Here is a 22,320-nt window from a genome sequence, read left to right on the forward strand (position 1 = left end):
CTGCACCAATCAGAACTATGCTAAAGATTTAAAGTTAAGTGAGAAAAACATTAAGCAGTGTATAGTTTGAGCAACCTTTGGGGTAGGAGAGGGCATCTTTATAATTTACATTTTATAACTTCTCATGGCGTTTTAATTTTTGAATCATGGGCATATATTAGGTATTCAAATATTAAGACATTATACAAAGTTACATGCTAAAAACCAAAGATGTATTTTCAACATATACTTTTCAAGGAAGGCTTTACAGAAAGATCACTTCAGAAATGACACCCCAATATTTTTCTCTCTGAAGTGTTAGCTCAACACTGTGAAGGTAATAAACATATAATGAGATAATATTATTTGCTAGCTTTATGGAGCTATAATTTTTCACTCCAGGTTTGTTTCAGTCTACATATATTTGGGACCTGGCTCATTTATGCTCTTTCAGTCATTTTGATCTTTGGGATTTGGGGCAGAGTTGTTGTTTTTGTTTTATCTTTCTCAAAACTGTGCTCTTCTTATCCTACCTGTTGAACTTATCATTCTTCTTTTCTCAGAGAACTCTGTGCACCCTGCTTATTCAAGTTTGAAACTATATCTTGTATAATTATTTTATTTGTTGTTCATGTTAACTCGACTGTAAACATCATGAAGCTACAGTTTATTTTCTCATCCTTCTTCCCAAAGCTCAGTGTGGTATTATTATGTAGTTTTGGTCAATAAATATCTCTCACATTGGGTGAATTGTATGGCTGTTGACACAGGTTGAAAACTACGTGGAGATGGTTCTAATCCTAGGCTATTGTACTGTAACAAAACAATAACAAGGTAAATATTTCCAGTAAGAGAAAACTTCTGTATTTAAAATACAAACAGCTATTTGAAGATGCTGAAGCCTCTACTCTAATCATCCATTTGCTCCAAAGTAGATTTTTTCTTTGTAGTATGGATATATTTTACATTCATTTCTCTCAGTATATCCATTGTCTTTCTCTTTGCTGAATTACGCTTAGAGCAGCAGCTTTCCTTAGTAAGGAAGCTCTTCTCCCTTGTCCCCATTCACTTTCCCCTTCCAAAAGCTCAGCAAATAAATACACAGTCTGTAACAAACGGTTTTCTAGGCAAGTGTATCTCTGCAATATGTCCCGTAGGGTACTACAGTACTCCTTCTAAGTAAATTGCTGATCCTAATCTCCCTTACACAAACTCTGGAATCTTCATTTCACACTCAGTTTCAGCTTGTACCTGCCTCCATTTATATGCAACACATATTAAAAACTGAAAAGACAAGAACTCTGCCCTTCTGAAAGCCTGTCATTAAATTCAGTAAAATGCTTTCTTTACAAAAGAGATGTGGTCCCACAGGCAGTATATAGAGTCTTGCACATTGATGATGACTGTCTTGTTCCCATTTCCTACAGCTTGTTTTTTATGTAGCAGTTTTTTGTGGTGGGCTCTTTTTAGCAGTTCTGCATGGTGCTACACCACAGTTTTGGAACAGCAGTCATGGTGTAATCTTCAAAAATATCTCCTTATGGGGATTTCCTTTGCTGAGTAAAATTGTAATCAAAAAGCAACAGATTGAATGTTGAAAACAAATAAAGATTATCATCAAACAGGAATTTTCTAAACAGAATTTTAAAACATTGTCTTAGAAACATCAAGCGCAGTTTGTAACCACGGAGGAACCATAATCACTGTGTTTTCTTCAGGGAAATCTGAGCCCTTTTCTAGGAAACAATCTGGTTTGCCCTTCAAATGGGCCTCGACTTCTTTGCTCCACTTGAGTTTTCTCCAAAATCCAGTCCACATACTTGACCACGTTGGTGTAAACGCCGGGCCGTTCTCTCTGACCACAACCTTCTCCCCAGCTCGTGATGCCCACCAGATGCCAGACCTCATTGTGTTTACAGGACAGGGGGCCCCCAGAATCTCCCTGTGAAAAAGGGAAGGGAAATGTCAGCACAGATCGCATTAGATGCTTCCCATAATAAATATATTTGTTCATAGTGATTTGGCCTAAAATTCAACTCTGGTCCTTTTATGAAGTTCAAAGAGCCAGATTATTCACTTGCATCCAGTGTTTGTATGTTAGATTTCAATAAATAAGACAAACACATCTTGTTTCCTGCTTTTTGGCAGAAGACTGCTTTTTAAAATGTATTAAGCAATCTAACTTGAATATATTCAGCTGGTTGAGAACACTCTATTACCTTGCAAGCATCCTTCCCTCCTTCCTTGTAGCCTGCACAAATCATCTTGTTGGTTATTTTATGACTTCTGTATCTTGTCTGGCATTCTTCATTTGACACCAAGGGTACCTTGGCTTTCTGGAGAGTGTTTTGTATACTGTCTTAAAAAAATTATAGCTTGTTAGCAGGATAATCATATATAAAATACTGATTAAAATCACATGCAAAATATTAAAAATTATACTTATGTAAAAATCTAGGAATAAAAATATTAGGTATACTTCACCAGTCTTTTATACTTGTAAAGTATTAAAAAGACATTGTTTCTACTATTGTGCATTCCATTTTATCAATGTTAATCAAGCTTAAAAATTAATTATGACTCATTAAACTTACTTGCCAGAGACAATAATTAGATAACAAGTTAGGACATTTACTGAAAAGTGCTAAGTCTCACATTAAATTTCATTAAAAATAGTTTTTAAAGAGGTTTAATCATATTTAAAACTTCTAATAAAACTGACCTAACATCATCCTCACTTGGGTGATTATTATCTTTTTATCTTTATTAGTATACTTCCTCCAATTGAATGGTACTATTTTATTCTATTTGCATCTCAGCTGTATGGCTTGATAGAGCAGAAAATGTGCATAGCTAAACTATGCTCCTTATTTTTAGGATGCTAAAACAGCATTTTTTACCTCTTAATTTTGTGTATCCCCATCCAGTCACCCAGCAGTCATTATATATTACGTTTCTATCTCCTTTGGAAGGTAGGCATATGGGTCGTTGAGAATCTAAATTTTTAAAAAATCATAGTTTAATTATCAGAAGCAAAATATATCTTTTCTCACTTTTCATTCTACATGCCTTTGCTGTTTGTTATATTCATTTTGTGTCTTCTTGTCACATATTTTTATGTCTCATGTTTGGTGTTACTGTAGATCCCAGGATGATGTGACATCAGCCAGCCAGGCCCTTTACCACTAATTCCTTCACTCCAACTCATTCTGTGAGTTTGTAGAAGTTGCTGACTCTTAATCATGCTGACCCTTCATCATTTTGTCCCTCAAAACAAGCTAGTAGACGTGATTACTCTTGATATTCTAAAATGTTATAAAATTATGCTGTCCTATGCAACTGAAGAAGCCTAAAATTTTCACCCACGCCCTCAACATACGATCCTACAATCAAACAAGAGAGTCAGCCTTATCAGACTGAAAGCTAAGCTTTCCAAACCCTTTCCCTTTGTTGAAAGCACTTGAACAGATTTGTAGGATCATGTCATGAATATCTTGCTAGTAAATACCTCATCCAGCTCACCTTTGTAGATAACTTTCCACTTAGAACTGTACGTACCCGTATAGTTCATGGTTGTTTCCAGTTTCAGCAAGGCGATATCATACCCACTTTCTGCCATTTTATACTGATCATGAATTATTATTTCTTGTACCCCAAAGAAAGGAGTATCCTCATTTATTTCAGATTGATTTGCAATGCCACCATAGATACGCAGAATTTTAGGTGATTCTACCCTAAGGAACAAACAAGAGAGGGAAATTTATTTCCTTTATATGTATTTTCCAAACATTTTGAGCTACATAGCTATTAACCTGGCTATTACTAAATTTCATGCCAATAGTTTACTTTTAAGTGGAAAGACTGAATTCATCCTAAAGTTTTTTGGTTATGTGTTTCCACTGTAAAGAGGGTACTGATGAGCATTTATTTTACATGAAACTTGTATAATAAATGCTCTTTCCATTCTCCAATACATACATACACGTGTTCATGAAAAGTCTTGAGTTTTAATCTTAGTCCTACCATTTACTAGCTGTGACCCTGAGAAATTCAATAGGGTTTTTGTACTTTGCAAAGGGAACTGTTAATCTCAAGCATCGTCTTGAGTTATAATGTCAGTGTGTCTTGAACAGATTTTAAAAAAAAAGCTATGACACACAGAGCTAACAGGAGACAAGTCAGAAGACACTAAAGTGGCAAAGAGGAAACTTGGTCAGCTAAAATTTCCAGGGATACATGCATTCACACATTTTCCAGCTAAAGCTTTTATGTTTGACCAAGAGCCAAAGTAACATAAGTAGGGAATAAGTTTGAGGATGCATAATGACATCTTTCTGTATTTAAGGGGGTGGCGTGAAGAGAGAGGAAAAAGGAAAAAAAATAGAGGTAGAGAAAGAGAAAGGCAGAATGAAAGAACAAGCATGAATACGGGAAACTGGAGTCACAGAACAGGAAATTCTCCACGAGTTTAGTTCCGGACTCTATAAACAAAGAATGGCAAGTTCCTATCGGAAATGACAGAAAGACCATGAAATGTGTTTGCATTTAAATGAGACAGGGGACCCATGTGCTGTCATGTAGCTCTGTTTCTAATGAGTAGTTCTTTCTTTTTGCTTTTTGTCTCCCACTAAAGACTGGAAATTAATTTAGTACATAGAGTAACTGACATTTTAAAAATATTTATGAATGAATATACTAGTACTGGACTTCACAGATGTATGAGGATGGTAGACCAATAAAAATAGCCACAGAACCGACCCATCAAAACAATGAGCGGCCGTTAATATCCACTGGTTCCCAATGATGGATCCTCCACACAAGTGTCTCTGGATGGGCTTTGTGATATGCAGAGTTATCTGCCACGGCCACTCACCACGCAGAGACACAGTTCCTCCGACAATTCTGGCCTTGATTTTGGTTGTGCATACTACGAAAGAGAGATTGCAATAAGTAGATTTCATTTTCCATTAGTAGTTATGTTTCCTGAGGAACAAATGAAAGAAAAATTTTCCTTCTTTTAAGAATTTACTATAGCCCTGAGTTAGACTTTATAATCAAGTTGACAAAGAAAACATGCACATACAAATGGAATGATCACATCTCCTTGTGCTGTCTGGTACCACAGGGCCGGTTGTCTCCTTCAGTGATAACAGTGACTGACCTTTTAAAACAATGGTTCCCAAGTGTGGTCCCAGATGAACAGCATCACCCGGGGACTAGTTAGACATGTAAATTCTTGAGGTCATCTCTAGCCCAGTGAACCAGAAACTCTGGCAGCAGAGCCTAGTAATTCATGTTTTAATCTGCTCCCTGAAAGTCTGAGAACAATGTCACAGACGAAAGCTGAGTACCTTCCACTCAGTCTGCAGCCCTTGTCCAGTCCTCCTTTGTCCCCAATTCTCTCCTGTTGGCAATGGCTCCCTGTTATTCTTGCTTCATCCATGCCCAAGCCAGGATTGATTTTCTGTGTATGAATTTCTGCCCTTTGGCCTTGTTGACAATTTGGGGCTTTTCTGGGCTGACTACTGATACTTTCCAAGGACTCTGATTTACACTCATCCCTGGGCTTCTCTCTTTTCTTGGATGTCGGGCAGGAGCCTATCCTATTACTATTTCTTGGGATGCCAAATTGGAGAACCCATTCTTCTCTTGGAAGTCTTTGCCAGGTGTACCACAGAATCCAGATAGCATGAGAGAGGGGGGCATTCACAGGCAGCATGCCTGTGGATCGCCTGTGTACTTTCAAAATACAGACTATGACTCAGAACTTGGGTGAAGGATGCTAAAATTGTTTGTAACAAGCTTGTAGGTGGTACCCATTGCTATACAGGAACTTTTAGGCTTTTCTTTTCTCTATAGGGAAAAAATATAAATATAAATATAATTCTGAGGTATATTTAAAATAGGAGAGTATGGGAAAAGAAGTTTTAAAACAAATAACAGTTAACAGTGAGCTGAGCTAAGAATGAGCATGAGGTGGTTATAGAAATCTTAAGAGAGTTCTCACGGGAGTGGGCAGACATTAATTTTGGAAGATCATGTTAAAGATGTTAGCAATATTCTGGAGTTTATTGGAGGCTCTTATAGATTGCAAGATGGGCAAACCTTAGGATAAGTTGATAAACGTTAATTAAGATATGTTAAAAATAACTTACAAAGAGCACAGGTGGTACATGTCATGAGTATTGATATTCATTCTATTCTGTTCCTCAGCTGAAACAAAATACTGAAATACAGTTTTCAGCATTACATTTGATGTTAAGAAATGTTTCTTTTAACCACTTTGCTATGCATCTTCAGAAAGTTCAATTATATTGTACCTCAACAACAATACTGGACATAAGCAGCATTTGCTACATATGTCCTCTCTTATTAGAGTATTATTTTATCTAATACAGTGCAGTGAAGCCTAATTATTTAATTCACTTAACTTTGAAGCTGTACTAAAAGACACAAAATTTTATTTTCCTTTATATTATCAAATTTAATCAATTTACAACAGATATATTCTGTACCCTCCATAGACTAAAGTCTAAAAACTCAACAGAGAAGGATGAAATGGGGAGGGTGAAAACCATATCTGAAATTTATCAAACATAAATGCTTATTTCTATCTTTAAACCACTCCAGCGTCTCTTAATGACATTTGCTAAGTGTTCCTTTTCAGGCCAAGTAAGACTAAGACAACAGAGTTATTTGAAATGCTTCTTCCTTTTCTTTGGTAAACTTACTGTGAGGGAAACCATGTTTGAGCTATGACATAATAGGGTGATTTTCTAAAGATCCTTAATTCATCCAAAGATTCTCATCAAAGGACCTTTCAATTCTAAGAAATATTTCATTACTTAGAATATTAGTATTGTATGTGCTAGAAAATTTGTATGTTTTACAGAACAATTTCCTAGGTGTTTAGAATTAATTTATCTTTTCAGTATATGAAATAATCCAACAAAAAATATTTTTGTACTCCTAAAATTATTATGAAGTATGATTATCATTTCCATTTTATTCATTAAATGTTAGCTTAATCTAAATGTGTAGTACATTATAATTTTGGACACTAAACAAAGCAAACAGTCTAAAACATGTTTTGATGCAAATCAATAAATGATAAAGCCATAATAGGTTATTATGATAACTTGGGAAGAAGCATTTGTGGATATTCTTTTCCTGCTGTAATTCTGCCCCTTGGAACATCTCTATTTGGCTACACACCATTTCTTATGCTAAGAAACTAGTCACCGGGAGGGAAACATTGTTCAGATAATTGGAAAATAATTACTAAAGTTTCTCAGTCATGGTTGTTAATATACTGAAACCCACAGATCCTTTGTCAATCTGGAAGAATGACAGTCCTCAAAAAAAAAAAAAAAAAAAGAACTATTCCAGCATTTCTTGAGTAAATACATAATTTTTGGAGAATGTCATGATCATTTATATTTCACTTTTAACATCAAATGGGAAAAAATGAATAATTTGGTTAACCAAAGTACTGGTTGAATTTTTCACCTAAGGGATAGTAAGAATGATCTTTGGCATTGATAATAAGAATCAGCCATATGGTGGGTTCAGGAATGTAGCTCAGTGGCACAGCTCCTGCCTGGCCATTATGAGATCTTAAGTTTAATTCTTGATACCAAACACACAAACAAACAAAACTATATATAAGAATCAGCCATATGAATGTTGGCTGACTCTGTGTGTCATCAGGAGATCCCAGTAGTGTGAATGTTTCAAATTAATATGCATATTCAATTCATATTAGGCAGATTAGGGTTTACTTAAGATAATTTATATCTTTAAAACATAGTTAGCTTGCATGAGTGAGGTGAAAACAATGAAAAACTGCTAAAATTTTATTTTACTAGCTTTAGCCCCCGTGTGGCTGTTATTATCTCAATACAATTAGTATAGAATAATTCCTTCACACATATTTTCCAAGTGACATCACACTTACCATTATCCATTTTGCATAACCGTAATGTATATCCAGAGATGCTTCCTCTCCCACGAAGTATTTTAGTTGGAGATCCATTGGAAGAAAGTTTTAAGTAACATTTGCCTCTACAGTTGGAAACAAAGGAGGATAAATATAAATCACCTAAAAAATGGATGAGTTATGCACACCGACTTAACCCTTCAGGTGTCTTACTTCCTTTCATTGCAAGATTCTTGAGGTGGCAAATAAGTAAAAAACTGACAGCGGATGGCATTGGTGCACATTTTCTGACAGGCTTCATGACCTTGCACATCAACAATGTCGAGTTCCTCTCCCAAGAAGTCAGTGTCACGATAAAAAGAAGACGGACAGAATACTAGATAACACATCAATATCAGCAGTGAGACAGATGGCTTTATCATTCCTCAATCTGCTCAAGGATTGTTGCTCTCCACCAGAAGGACATGGACTCATTGTTTACCTGGGACGCTGTGTCTGCAGTTTTGCAGACTGAAACCAGAGAGAGCTTTGTTCTTTTGAATGCGGGTAGTTGGTAATCCACTTTCAGATGTTTTAAGGAGGCAAAGATTTCTGACAGTAAAAAAGGGGAGAAAGACATAAATATATCATATAAGACATATCAAAAGAATATTTTTACAGCATGTTTGGAAAGTAAAGTTGACTCATGTTGCCATTTAATAGTGAGAATACTCCTAGTTTTATAGTATTCTTCATGAATTATTGAGTCACGCTCTATGATCGTCTAGGTTGTAGACAATTTCAAAGCGAAACCATCTGACTCATAAGTGGGCCTAGTGCCAGTATTGTTACTATTTCCGCTCTGTATTTCCTTTCTTTCAACACTTCTAGTCTGTCTCAAAGATTCAAAGAATTTTCACACCATATACTTACACATCCATCTTTACTCTGGCACGATTCACAACAGCCAACGTGAGCCTAAATGCCCACCAATTTATTACAAATGAGTAAGAAAAATGTGACACACACACATATGAATATTATTCAATTATAAATTGAACAAAGAATGAATGAAATTATTTTACCACTTTCAGAAAAAGAAGGATGGAACTGGAGATTGAATATCACATGATTTCCATGCTAGAAGGGAGAGCATTACAATGTTATGGGGAGAGGAACAGCGGGGATTGTTAGGGAGAGAAGGGGAACAGATATGATAAAAAATATTCTACGTGCATGTATGAAAATATCACACTGAACTTCATTGCTTTGTAAAATTGATAGACACTAATGAACCATATTTTTATAAAAGATTATTCATGCTACCTAAATATCTCCTATATAGGCTTAGAAATGTCTAAGTGAAATCCATCACTGACTCTTGAGCCTGCCTGGCAGCATCTTCCTGCAAGGGAGAGACTTTTCCTAATTCACTCAAAACATCAGACTTGAGTAGAGCTATCCAACAGAGTTTTCTGGAATGGCAGAAATATTCTCTGTCTATGCCATTCAGTAGAGTAACAAGTAGCTACATATGGCTATTGATCACTTATAATGTGAATAAGAGAGTCAGGGAAGTGAATTTTTAATTTTATTCGATCTAAATTAAATTAAGTGAAGCCTTGCAGCTGGCATGGTCCTCCCACACTCTGTATTAAGGATGAAATGTGTTACTCATTTTATAAGTATTGATTGGTAATTTTTTTCTCTTTTGTCTTTTTAAGACAGGGTTTTGCTATGGAGCCCAGGCTGGCCTTGAACTCACAGTGGTCCTCTCGCCTCAGCCTCCTGAGTACTGGGATTATAAGTGTGTACCACCATGCCCAGATGACCAGTAATTTTATAAAAGAAAACAAAATGAAGAAGCAACAATCACAAAACAACAACATACAAAGGCATTTTTCTAATTTCCAAATTTTCTCATTTCCGAATTGCCTGACCTTTCCATCTGGGTTTCCTTTGTGCTCTGTCTGCATTCAGTCATTTGTCATTCTCATCTTTTTTGTGGCTCTAATTACACAGATCTAGAGAGTGCGTCTGTTTTGAAGCTGACTTCTATTTCCAGTTACCAGTTCAGCATTTCCCCTACATGTCCAAAACATGCCTCTTGCTCTTGACTTTGGCTCCTCATGAAAGATTCCACAGCTTAGTCACTGACATTTGCATCCTTCCAATTACTCAGGCCAAAAATCTTCATAATATCACTGGCCCTTTCTTTCCTTCACAGCCGATATCCAACCCATCTGCAAATGCTATTGGCCCCATCTGATCACACAACCCAATTGGAATACTTCTCTCCCATTTCCACCCTGATCCAAAGAGGCAATTATATCCCTAGAATAATTCTTGATATGCAACAGATATCAAAGAAGTTATAGTGTTTGTTTAGTAAAAGAAATTAACAAATATATTTTCATGTAACAGGTCTTGTGCTCTTGAAATTACAGTCTCACCTAGTGCACAATGAGGCTTACCTGGTGGGCAGTGAACTTAAGGGCTCACCTTGGCTGGATGATTGAGAGTTGTTCAGCAGTGGGCAGCCAAGGTCAGCACATGCCTAGAGCTTCAAGCATTCCAACTCAGATAATGTAAAGAAACCTCTGTTTGATGGAGTGAACCTTATGACTTTTTTGTTTTTTTGTTTTCTGGTGATTCTTGTTTGTGAAGGGTAATAACCTCAGTGCGTCTACCTTTAATGACCAAAGAAATATAACAAACTTTTTATCTTGTCCCTTGTTAATTCCCATCTGTAGAGAAATGGGGCCTCAGTCTTAAAATTCTCTTTTTACTCCAAATTTCTTGATGTAGGTCTTCATTTTCACCACTCTCTTTCCATTGCAGATTTTTCATTTTACTGACATCTGCAGCTCGCTCTCTCTCTCTCTCTCTCTCTCTCTCTCTCTCTCTCTCTCTCTCTTGTTTTTGAGACAGGGTCTCCCTATACAGTTCAGGCTGGTCTTGAGCTCACTTTGTAGCCTAGGCTGGTTTTGAACTTGCAATGATCCTCTTGCCTCAACCTCCTGAGTGCTGGGTATTATAGATGTGAGCCACCACGCCCGGCAAAGCAGCTCTTTTTGTAGTGGAATGAACAGCTTTTTTGATGGCCAGGCTTGTCTTCTTCACACTATTGACAGCCAGACAACTCTCCTTTTACCAAAGGTAGAGACCTCTAAGCTTAAAACAAAACAAAACAAAACAAACAAACAAAAAGTAGGAACAATTGATAGTGTCAGATTTGTGGTCAGTAGATGGAAAGGAGAAATGAGAAAATCCAAAAATTCTTTGCAACTTTTATCATATACAGACATTTAAATACAATTTTTAGCTACTCAAGACATTCATTGATGGATTTTAATCAGCTATTTTCAAAAGATGACAAATCACCCTTAGTCATAACCTCTTACCTTTGAGATTCTCTTGACCATTCATGGGAAAAGAAGGTAAAAAACAGACAACTGGGGTGATGAGTACAAATGCCGCGACAGACAAAAGCATCAGGAGTCACAACACTGCCGATGTTACTGTCTGCAAACACCGTGTTAGGGAAAATGTCCCTAATACAAGCTGCATGATAGAAGAAACCAGGTTGGAAAACCCGTGCACCAGCAGAATCATGAAGATTTTTATTACAACATTTGTAAGCTCCCTATTTAAAAGTTTAAATTTACCCCCAAGGTTTTTCAATGCTTTTAATTTACACAGAAATAAAATTATTTGTTTTGAACTGGTCATTTAAATATAAACTCTCTAAAAGACAAAATGAGCTCAGTTATAAGAAGGGAAAAGATCACTGGATACATTTCATCAGAGAGCATAAGTTTATGTCCAAATTACACTTACTGTCCTCGTCAACTTCATACACTAATCTTTTAACTATCCCATCAAGACAGCAATAGTTGGGCTGGGGATTTAACTCAGTGGCATAAGTGCCTGCCTGGTAAGCGTGAGGTTGTGAGTTTGATTCCCGGTACCAAAAATAAATGAATAAATAAATAAGACAATAGTTACCCAGGTTAGAAAGTGCACAGGATTTCAGTGAAAATCCAGATACCACATTACTCAGCTTTGTTATGCTGGTTGGTGTTCCTGTTCTGGTGCGCTTCAATAGACAGATGTTCCTGAATAAAGACAAACATGGAAAAAAATCTTATACTCTTTCACTGTTTGTAGCAAGAAGAAATTATCATTTGGAGAGAGGATTTGGGCCATGGCAACACAGGAATCACCCTGAAAAGCATTCGTTTGAGAGGCAGTTCTGACTATGTCTGATCTCCTGGCGGTCCTGTGGATTTTGTGAGCTATTTCTTTGCTAACAAAATGACAGCTTGGTGGCAGTGAAGATACAAAGAGAAGAAACATGTGAATGCGTGATTTCTCCATCTCTTCTCAATTTTAGTGCTTTAATATTTCTATAATACCTCCGTATTTTCACAGCTTGCAGTTTATGTTCTGTTGTCTGAGACATGAAATATGTCCTCTGCACTTACCTAAAGATAAGCCATGACAGATCAGTGATTAATTTGGTGTTTTAAATAATTTATTTTAGTTTGGATATTTTTCACATAAACTGTTAATGCACATTAACATTTTGTGAATATAGGATTGTGATCATTTCTTCCCCTGCTGTTCTCCCTTAAGTCTCCTGCCTCTCTTCTCTGACTACCTTCCTTTCATCTAAATCTTCCTTCTGTTTTCATGTCATCCTTCTCTTTTAAGTTTAATCTTTTTGAATACTTCGTGTGCTTCCCAACTTACCTCTTTTTCATGAATATGGACAATAGAATGTTAAAATATAAACATTAGTAATTTGAATTTTTTTACATTTTCTTTTATTTAAAGAGAAAGAAAAAATACATGGAGATAAAAAAGGGTAGAAATAATACAGAGTTACAGAAAAATAAATGATAAGAAATCGCCAGTTGACAAGTTACATATTGTCATCTTAGAAATAGCTGTTCAGGTTACAAAATTAAAGTATGTAAAATGACATTCAAATACATTAGTAATTTGAATTTAATTGCAATTTTTCATTTGGATTCCAGATAAATGTAGTTTACTATGCAAATTTAGGTAATCACAAATACTTTTAAATATAAAAATTAATATTTCTTTTTTAACAAAATTTTAAATAAGATGTAGACTGAGTCACTAGTAGCAGATCATTTTTATATTCTTATTCAATACATTTATTCTTGGAATACTTCAAAAATTCAGTATAAGCAGAGTAACACCTCGACATGAGCTTCCATTACTTTGTCATTCTATAGGGTAGGAAGGCCATTACCAATGGAACCAATTGTAGGGCCAATTGTAGGGCCAACTGTAGGGCCAATTTTAAAATGTAGCACTTTTGAAATTAGCAGGAATATAGATTAAACATATACATATACATATTTTCTAAGTGTGGTGAAAACACAGACCTTTACCAATAATCAAATGCACCCAGTTGGGAATGGTGGTACAAGCCTGTAATCCCAGCACTCAGGAGGGGGGGATTGTTTTGAGTTCAAGATGAGCCTGGGCTACAAAGTGAGTTCAAGGCCAGCCTGAACTGCCTGGTGAGACCCTGCCTCAAAGAGCACCCCCACCAAAAAAAAAAAAAAAAAAAAAAACAAAACAAAAAAAACACCAATCTGTTTTTAAGCCAACTTTTCATGACAAAAACAATGATTTCTATTATACAAATGTTTTTGAAGGTTAAAAATAAATCTTGCCGTCAAAGTGAAATTTAATTTTGATGAGTCAGCATTTTGCTCTCCACTGACATTTCTCTTGTCCTTAGGCTCAGTTTCTAGCTTACTCACCGGTGCTCTATGCTGGGAAAATGTCCTGTTGCGTATGTGAAAAAGTGGCAGTGGATGTCATTGGTGCACCTCTCTTGACATTCCTGAACACTCCTGGCAACAGAGCCATTATAGTTCACGCCTCTCATGTCTAGGCCCTCATAAACATCTTTGTTGCAAGCTGGAAATAAAAGTGAAAAATATAAGTGCCCTCGAGATTCCAGGGGCAGCTACGATATGTCTCCCTTGGCAACTGCTCCTCCTGACTTGATTTTTTAAACTAGTTTGCTCCCTTTTCCTCAGAAGTCTTTTGTCTTAATATTAACCTGTTTATTTCCTACTCTCACCTATGTAGAAGCATTAAAAGAATGCTAATGTCCTTCCTATATTGCAATCATTTCAGGCCCATAAACTTGCATTTTGATTTTCTGCCCTAACTCCTCATGACTCCATTGATTCGTTGTTCACTAATTAACCCGCTCAAGTATCTGCTTCACTGCTGAGGGGTGCACCACACAATCTTTGTACTTGCCCTCTTTGATTTGTATTAATACACTTAATAGACTTTCCTGTAAAATTTTAGGCAGAGAAAGAGAAAGAAAATTGATGATGAGAGCTGAGTAGTAAAATATGCCCTTTTATAAAGTAAAGAAAGGCATTTTAATGCATGGTAGTTCACCTATGGAAGAGAGAGAGGCAAGCACATATGTGTGATCTTTTATCCTATCCCAAAAGAACTTCAGTAGGAGAGTCTATTTCCATATAGTAGTGTTTGGTATTAAAGCTATAAAAGCTTATCTGACACTTTTATATGCATGTATCATAAAAGCTAGCATTTGTTAGTCCTCTAAAGACATCTTACCACTTAACTGGTGTGGGCATTGCTTGAAAGAATATCCAGAAATTGCTCCTGTCATATTCACCTTTGGCAGTGTTTCTGTGACACTGTCTTTCAGGATGCAAGAAAACCTGTATTGTTTTTTTTTTGAAAAAAAAATATATTAGGGGGGAGTTTATGTTTTAAAATAATGACTCTTAAAATGAGAACACAAGAAAGCAAACAAAGTACTCTCATTTATGCCAAAACAAATATTTAGCTAAAAGAAATATTTTCTTAGCAAGATTGTGACTTTGGTTTTCATTTCAACATCCTACTTTTAAAAGATAATGAATGATAACGCTTCTTAACCGGAAACAAACAGCGGTGGGTGACCTATGGCCTGCTGCGAAATAACAGTCAAAAATAAATCTGTCTCTGTATAGCCTGTTATTTAAGGGTGGTTTCTTATGTTTTTAAGTAGCAACATTTTAAATGGTGATGAAGAATACTTACACAATGTCTTTAATCTTGCTTCTGGACCAACAAACTCTGAAATATTTACTCTGCCTTGTTAATAAATGCTTCTTGATCCCTGTTTTAAATTCTAGAGTAATAATTTTTACATGTTCATGGTACTATGCAAATATCTCTGAATGCAGCAATAATACATAAAGATGTTTGTAGCTTGATTTTAGCAGAGAGGCTAGATTATTGAGTTTTCAAGTTCAACACTGAAACAAAAGTGTTATGCAGAAGATACAAAATTTTAGAAACATGACTAGAGATAAAACGATGATGATTCTGGATTTTTAAAGGATTCTAGTAATAGCTATAAATTACATTTGGGAGACAACTGAAAATGTTATTTAAAAAAAAGTCTTGTTGAACTTCTTATACAGACACCCAAGCCTCTCTCTGTGAGTGTGTCTGCACCACTCGTGGACTGTGAAGGGAGAGAACCAGAGGCCTCACCAGGAGGGGATCCTGACAGGAAAACCATATCATCACCGTTTTGTGGGTTGGGTTTTATTTAACTCTTTCATTTTGTTTGATTATGTTAAATCTGACGGCTTGAAAGATAACGAGAGATATTATAGTAGCCACTTTTTATTTACTAGTGGCCTATTTTGAAGTCTTTTATTGCACTCAGTGTTTTGGCTTTATTGTCTCTATTCTATTTTGATCTGTTTGATTTGTATTATGTCTGAAAGTATTTGCAGCTATTTTGAAGACAACGAAAGGTACTACGGTAACTATTGTTGGTTCTATAAGGTTTTGAAGTTCTGTATCACTTGTATGGGTTAATTTTTTTATTGGTTTTCTTCTGTTTTATTTTCCTTGGTTTTATCAATTTTCAAATAAAAGATAAATAAATAAAATAAATATATTTCTTATACATTTTGTGAGGGACCATCCATGTTGCAATACTTAGAAGTAAAATATCATGATGTTTAAAAATTATTTCAAATGTTAGCATGTGTCTATGTGTGCTACATCTGTTGGTCTATGAAGCAAAATGACAGAGTCTTGTCAGATGATCATTGTATAATTTTTTAAAATTAACTTTGTGCATTTTTTTGGAACAAGACAGTTGAATAATTCTCTGTTAAATAATATGAAGTATCAATAATCAATAGAAAAACAAAGAACAAACTGATAAAGACTGATAAAATGGAAAAGAGAGAGAAGAAGAGAGGGAGAGAGAGAAGCAGAAAGGGACAGAGAGAGAGAGAGGAAGAAGAAAGGAAGAGAGAGAGAGAGAGAGAGAGAGAGAGAACCCTTAATATTAGAACCTCAAAAGAAGCTGAGAAAGCAACACTGAGAAGCACCAAATTCTTTCCTAATCTGGCCTAAACACCATTTTTTTTCCTGTAATATTCAATATTATAACTGAAAGACAATTTATTTTTCAGTTGCTAACACTTTCTTTTATATAATCATAGAAACTTATTGGTAGGTAACTGGCTTGTGAAATGCAGTTCTTTTATGTAGAAACATAAACATTTACCATTTGCTAGGATCTTCAGATGCCGATTCAGCCATAAACGTGAAGAACAAACATCTCGGGTGGTAGGTACAGATCACCTGGCAGTATTTGGCAGTTGGTGCAAAAACTGTATCGATGTCTCCTCCTTCAAAGTTGCTGTCTTTGAATAGCTTAGTCACACATTCTGTGGTATGATGCACAACAAATATTATTTTGAAGTTGGGGAAGCACATAGATAATAACCTAACAGACAAAGAGCCTTCCGTACAGAAAATATGCCTGAAGCTGGACATAAGCTACAGGGCAAAAGGAATCCTTCTGCATCTTTAGTGGGTATGTAAGCTACTGCAACTACTGTGGGAATCAGTACAGAGATTCCTCAAAGGTAGAATTTCCATTCTAACCTACCATTCCCCTTCTAGGTATCTTCCTGAAAATGCTAAAGACATCATACCATACTGATATATCATAGCCATGTTAATAGCAGCATGATTCGTAATAGCTAAATCTTGAAAGCAGCTAAATGTCCATCAGTAGATGAATGAATAAAGTGGTATTACACTGCCCTAAAAAGGATAAATTTGAGTCATTTGTAGGAAAATGAATGTATCCTGAGATCACAATGTTAAGTGAAAATAAATTAGACATACAAGCTTAAATAGCACATGGTTTCTCTTGTATGAAAAACCCAAAATATAAATAAAGAACAAAATAAAAAATAGATCCTAGAAAACAGGGAAATTTTGCAAAAAGAAAGGAAATGAAGAGAGAGGGAATGGGGAGGTAAGAGAGAGGAAGGAGATTAAAGTAGGAATTAAGATGTATTACGTACATGGGGAGTTCCCCATGAGAAATGTAATTATCATGTACTACAACACGTACTGATAAAAAATAATTTTTAAAGATGCAAACAAAGTTCAGGTCTTTTACAAAAGTCAAACTGGAATTTTTGCGCTAATTTCAAGTAAACAAGCACAGATGGAAAAGAAAATCATGAGACACATTTACCTCAATGGCATCCCCTGTATGAACACTTGTCCACAGATGTTTGTGGATAACTAATTTTTCAGTCTTTACCTGCTAAAAAGATGCCCTTTAGCATCTCATTTATGTCTAGAATGGCCTCCATGATGCAGTGCTTCTGTGTTCATACTCGGTGATTGTGTAAAACAATTGCTCTGGAGTAATCATTGCATTGTGTGATGACCCTCAATATGTTAATGTACTGTGCATAGCACCTCACCACTTCAAGTGAACTATTTGCTTATGAAATATAGAGTCTCAGAAGAATTATTAAATCCCTCTTTGTTAAATAGACCTTTACTTTTAAAAGGCTAAGTCACAAAAACTTTAAAACATCTTCTGTTTCTTGAAAGAGATATCTAAAGAGGGCCAAAGTCCTGCAACAAACCAGATTCAAAAACTTACTAATGTGCCTTCAAAATTACCCACACATGACCACACATGTATACAACATGATTTTCTCTAAAGTTGACAAGTATTCCAAGAGTGACCATGAGATTTGTCTCTTTTCCTCAAGTTCTGGGTTAGTTCCAACCCATTTATATGGCAGTCGCCAAAACCCCAGATACCAATCATTTGCTACAAAAAATTGCACTACATTAAAATATTGCTTACAAGAAGAGCAGTGTTAACTGCTTAGCAAATTAAATTAGGTTTTGGATAGCTAATAAATACACTAATTTTCTTAGACTACATCCCCTCTTAACTGAATCATTTAATTACAAAGGCAGATTTATTTTCAAAATCTAAACATAGTTTCTGGGGATAGTAAATTTTGATGGGTTTTTTCTTCTTGTTTATTGAATTAATATTTAGGCTTCTTGCTAATTTGATCGAAACAATTTTTGCTGATTATTTTGGATTTTTCTAGGTATGTCATCATATTATCTACAGACAATTAGAGTTAATTTTTTTTCTAATCCTTTAGCTTTTATTTCTTTGCTTTCCTTGCTGTGCTGACTGGGACCTCCAGCACAATGCTTAACAGAGGTAACAGAGGGTATTCCTGTCTTCTCAATCCCTTAGAAAAGGTGTCGATAATTAGGCATTAAATAGTAAGTTCTCCACCACCTTTCTGATTTGAATTTTTGTCTGTTCATATCAATTTACCTGTTATTTGATGAAGAATGTACCCTCCTGTTTTGAGATTAAAAGTTTTATCATGAATAAAATTTTATCAAATATTTTTCTGTATGTACTGATTTATCAAATTATTTAAATTTTTATTGTGATAGAATATACATAATGTAAAGAGATAGAGCAGTAAGGAGAGGAGGGGAAAAGAATGAAAAACAGAATTAGGATATATTATATATGTCCCAATTCCCCAACATGAATATAGTTATTGCGTACTGCAAGTGTGTGCTAGGAAAAATTTTAAAAGATTAAAATTTTTTACCATTGAAACTCTTTTGAAGTGCAGTTTGAGGCAATATGTACACTTACCCTGCTATACGGTCACGGCCACCATTCATCACTAGAACTTGTTCAACTTTTCCAACTGAAACTCTGTACCCATTAAAATAATATCCCGTCCTCCCAATCCACCCCAACTGGAAGCCTCTATGCTACTTTCTTTTTCTCAAAGTTAACTACTCTACATATACTATCTAAATGGAATCGGATAGTCTTTGTCTTTTCGTGACTGGCTTATTACACTAGTGTAATGTCCACTAGATTCATCCATGTTGTATCTTGTGTCTTCCTTTGTAAAGTCTGAGTATCACTCCATTACGTACATGTACTGCATTTTATTTGTCTATTAATCTGTTGATAAATACTTGGGTTGTGCTATGCTTTGGACAAGTGTCCCCCAAAGCCTACTTGCTTTCACTTTTTGGCTATCATTTATACTACAGTGATGAAACCAGGAATACAAAGATCTGTTTGAGTGTCTGCTTTTACGTCTTTTAGGTATACACCAAAAGTAGTGCGTCTATTCAGTTCTGAATATTAAATTCACTTCATTTCTGAAAATAATCTAACCTTTTTACACTGCTACATTGTAATCATCCTTTTATTTTTCTTCATCCTACTGCTGAGTTAAGCTTGTTAATATTTCATTTGTGCTTTGTGCATGTACACATATAAAAAACACAGAAGTTTTTCCTTTCACAGAAAGTCATTGACAGATTCTGATGTCACACTGCAGAGTATATTCATGTTCATCTCTGGTCCATGTTACTTTCCACTCAGTTTATTGCTACTATTTTCTCTACTTGTTTTTTATGCCTTCTAATTTTTTCCATTTAATTTCCTGGAATCTTTTTCTTTTTGTGAGTTGTACACTTATCATAAATGTTTGTCTTTCATCTATTCTAGTGTGTACACATAAATCTTATAAAGATCATTTGATCTTAGCCTCAGCCACATCCCAACATGTTTTTATTTCATATTTTAATTAAAATAAAATTTTCATTATGATATTTTTGTCCTATGTTGGTGAAAAATGATACACTTAACCAGCTTTTCAAACCTTCGGAATTTTCCTATTACTTTTTTATAAATATTTAGTTCATTTCCATGTTCTATATAATTTTCATCTTATAAAATTTGTTGAGACTTCTTTTAGAGACTTATATGTGGTCAATTTTTATTAATGCTCCATATACCTGTGAAAAGAATATATTTATCAATCCTTCATATACTTGTATAAAGAATATATATTATATATTATATATAGAGAGAGCGGTAGTTATTAAAATAAATGGTCAGAATACTTCAATTGAGTTGATACTGACATGTTTATAGCAACATAACAATATAATTTTGAAATAATAGCAATAAAGGACTATAATAACCTGGAAAACAGTCATGCCACAAATAAAGTGAAATTATAAACTATATTATTTAACATGTTGTATGGGATTTATTGTATGTTAAATGTCTGCCTAGATTTGATATTTTCACATACACCAGTGAAAAGTTCGTTATCACTAAAATCCTAGAAACAGTATCAGAAATTAAATGCAATAAATATAATACCTTCTTCTCTTTTAAAATACCTAGAGGTTTAAGTGAAAAATAAAACATTTATTTCTCCTCTGGCGTAGATGGCACAGGATTCTTCAACGTGCATGCGAAAATTGTGTGAGCTCCTGATGGAGACTTCTGTTCTCGTTTTTAGTTCACAGATCACAGAATGAAACTAGTTCTTGTCCACACTGAAGATTCTACTTACCGCCAGAAACTGAGGCAAACAAAATGCAATGCACCATTAGGCACAGTAAGGACATCCTACAGGGAGAAAAATGTTCGTGCTTTTAGAACATAAAATGTAAACTGACAATTAGATTACCGATACCAGAATTTACAAGGAAATGGAGTAGATAATTTGATGGTTGTTGACAAGCTTGTTTTTATAGTGCTGAATTTTACTTCAGAATCCTAGATCATCCTTCAGGTCGGTTTGTGTGTGGTAATCCGTATTGTTGCTCTTCTGCAGAACCCGGGGCTGAGGGGCCGCGTCCTCTCCCTGGTTTTTCCTTCTTCCCTCACTCTTCAAATCTCTTGTCACCAGCGTCTGACCCCTCTACCACCTCAATAGTCCATGGGTACTTTCTCTGCAAATTCATTTCCTTTCCTTTCATATTTGTGATCTCTCTCTATACCTATCAATGAGCTCAAGATGGTTTTCTACTTACTTTTAAAAACATCTGTTGTAAATATATTAATAGATGATTTTGGTCCCTTATAAATGTATTTATACTCACTAAACACTGAGTAGATTGTTATACAAAAACAAAATAAAACAAAATAACCTGATTCATAGGTAAGAAAAAGTCTGGAGTTTACAGCATTGTTCTTGAATATTTTTTAAATTTACAACTTACACTTAAGTACTACTCTGCTTTAATTCGGCTTCCTTTTTCAAATATAGACATTATCTAAATGCCTTTAAAATAGTAAATCAGACACATTTTAAATATCAACCATTCTATACTGCAAATTTTTAAAGTCTCATCATAGAAAAAAGCATTTCAAGGCATAACTGATTGAGAGAAACGTGAAGTCGTTTTTGAAAACCTACCTGTAAATATCGGGTTTGTTTATTTGCTGCTATTCTCGGTAAGCACATTTGTCTTCTTCCAAAAAGGTCTTCATTCTTTTCTAAAGAAGCTTGCACAGGTGACATTTACTTAACTTTAATATTTACTTTTATCGATTTCCAATGTTATGGAACAATGTCTCTTTGTGCCACATATCTGAAAAAGCCTTTAAAATCCCTGCATATTGGCACCTTAGGAGTATTGTTAGTATTTTCTATACATTGTTTGTTTATTTTCTCTTAATTGCACATACGTATAAGTGACACATGCAAAGACAGCTGGAGTGTGAATTTGCCTCTGTGCACTGGCATTTGGGCAGACTTGCATTTTGTATGCCTGCTAGCCAAAGCTTCATGCAGAGGGGACACAGTTTTAGACACCAATTGTTAACGATTAATTCTATCCTAACTTCAGTGCCAAAGTCTACCAAATATGGAGAGTCCGCTGTACTTATTGATTTGTATTATAGTAAAAGGAGGCGACTTCAGCTGCTGGAAGCTGGCAGCTAGACAAAAAGGAAACTACAGATTATCAGTCTTCTGTCCTTACAGATTCAGTTTTCCTTTATAAGTTGTTATATTTTCAGAAGCTTATACAAGTATGGTTAATTCTAAGGAGGCATGCCTTTCATTACCTCATTTATGAATGAGGTAATACATTCTGATGTTTTTCCCTAAAAATTATGATGTGTGCATAGATTTTGTTATTTATTTCTGTTCATGTTTTGGCAGTTTTGGGGTGGAACCAAGACCTTGGATACG

The 22,320-nt window shown here is 35.2% G+C and overlaps 1 protein-coding gene across 2 annotated transcripts; it reads right to left on the bottom strand.

Moving 5' to 3' along the window:
• Positions 1-820: 820 nt before the first annotated feature.
• On the bottom strand, positions 821-21,886 carry F11 (coagulation factor XI). 2 transcript variants are annotated; one of them, XM_003469161.3, is made up of 15 exons: positions 21,541-21,883; positions 20,692-20,747; positions 16,509-16,671; positions 14,543-14,649; positions 13,702-13,861; positions 11,906-12,015; positions 11,302-11,461; positions 8,400-8,509; positions 8,132-8,294; positions 7,937-8,043; positions 4,738-4,906; positions 3,538-3,713; positions 2,880-2,975; positions 2,199-2,338; positions 821-1,921 (listed from the first exon to the last, which is right to left on the bottom strand). In XM_003469161.3, exons 2-15 carry the CDS (start codon positions 20,744-20,746, stop codon positions 1,694-1,696), a joined length of 1,944 nt encoding a protein of 647 aa, XP_003469209.2. In that variant the 5' UTR covers position 20,747; positions 21,541-21,883; the 3' UTR covers positions 821-1,693. The 2 variants fall into 2 exon arrangements, 1 of the variants encoding a protein (XP_003469209.2); XR_010042557.1 differs by having other exon boundaries at positions 1,734-1,921; positions 2,199-2,334; positions 21,541-21,886.
• Positions 21,887-22,320: the final 434 nt, after the last annotated feature.

The sequence above is a fragment of the Cavia porcellus genome, unplaced genomic scaffold, assembly GCF_034190915.1.
Source record: "Cavia porcellus strain 051 isolate PalLab524CR breed Dunkin Hartley unplaced genomic scaffold, mCavPor4.1 scaffold_24, whole genome shotgun sequence".
NCBI classification, from domain to species: Eukaryota; Metazoa; Chordata; class Mammalia; order Rodentia; family Caviidae; genus Cavia; species Cavia porcellus.

Excerpts from the sequence above, each read along its gene's own strand:
- F11 (XM_003469161.3), bottom strand. The coding sequence starts at position 20,746 with ATGTCCTTACTGTGCCTAATGGTGCATTGCATTTTGTTTGCCTCAGTT. Across the intron at positions 16,672-20,691 it reads GTTTGCCTCAGTTTCTGGCG|AATGTGTGACTAAGCTATTC; the intron begins GTAAGTAGAATC and ends ATCATACCACAG. Across the intron at positions 11,462-11,905 it reads CTGTGCACTTTCTAACCTGG|CTTGTATTAGGGACATTTTC; the intron begins GTAACTATTGTC and ends TCTATCATGCAG.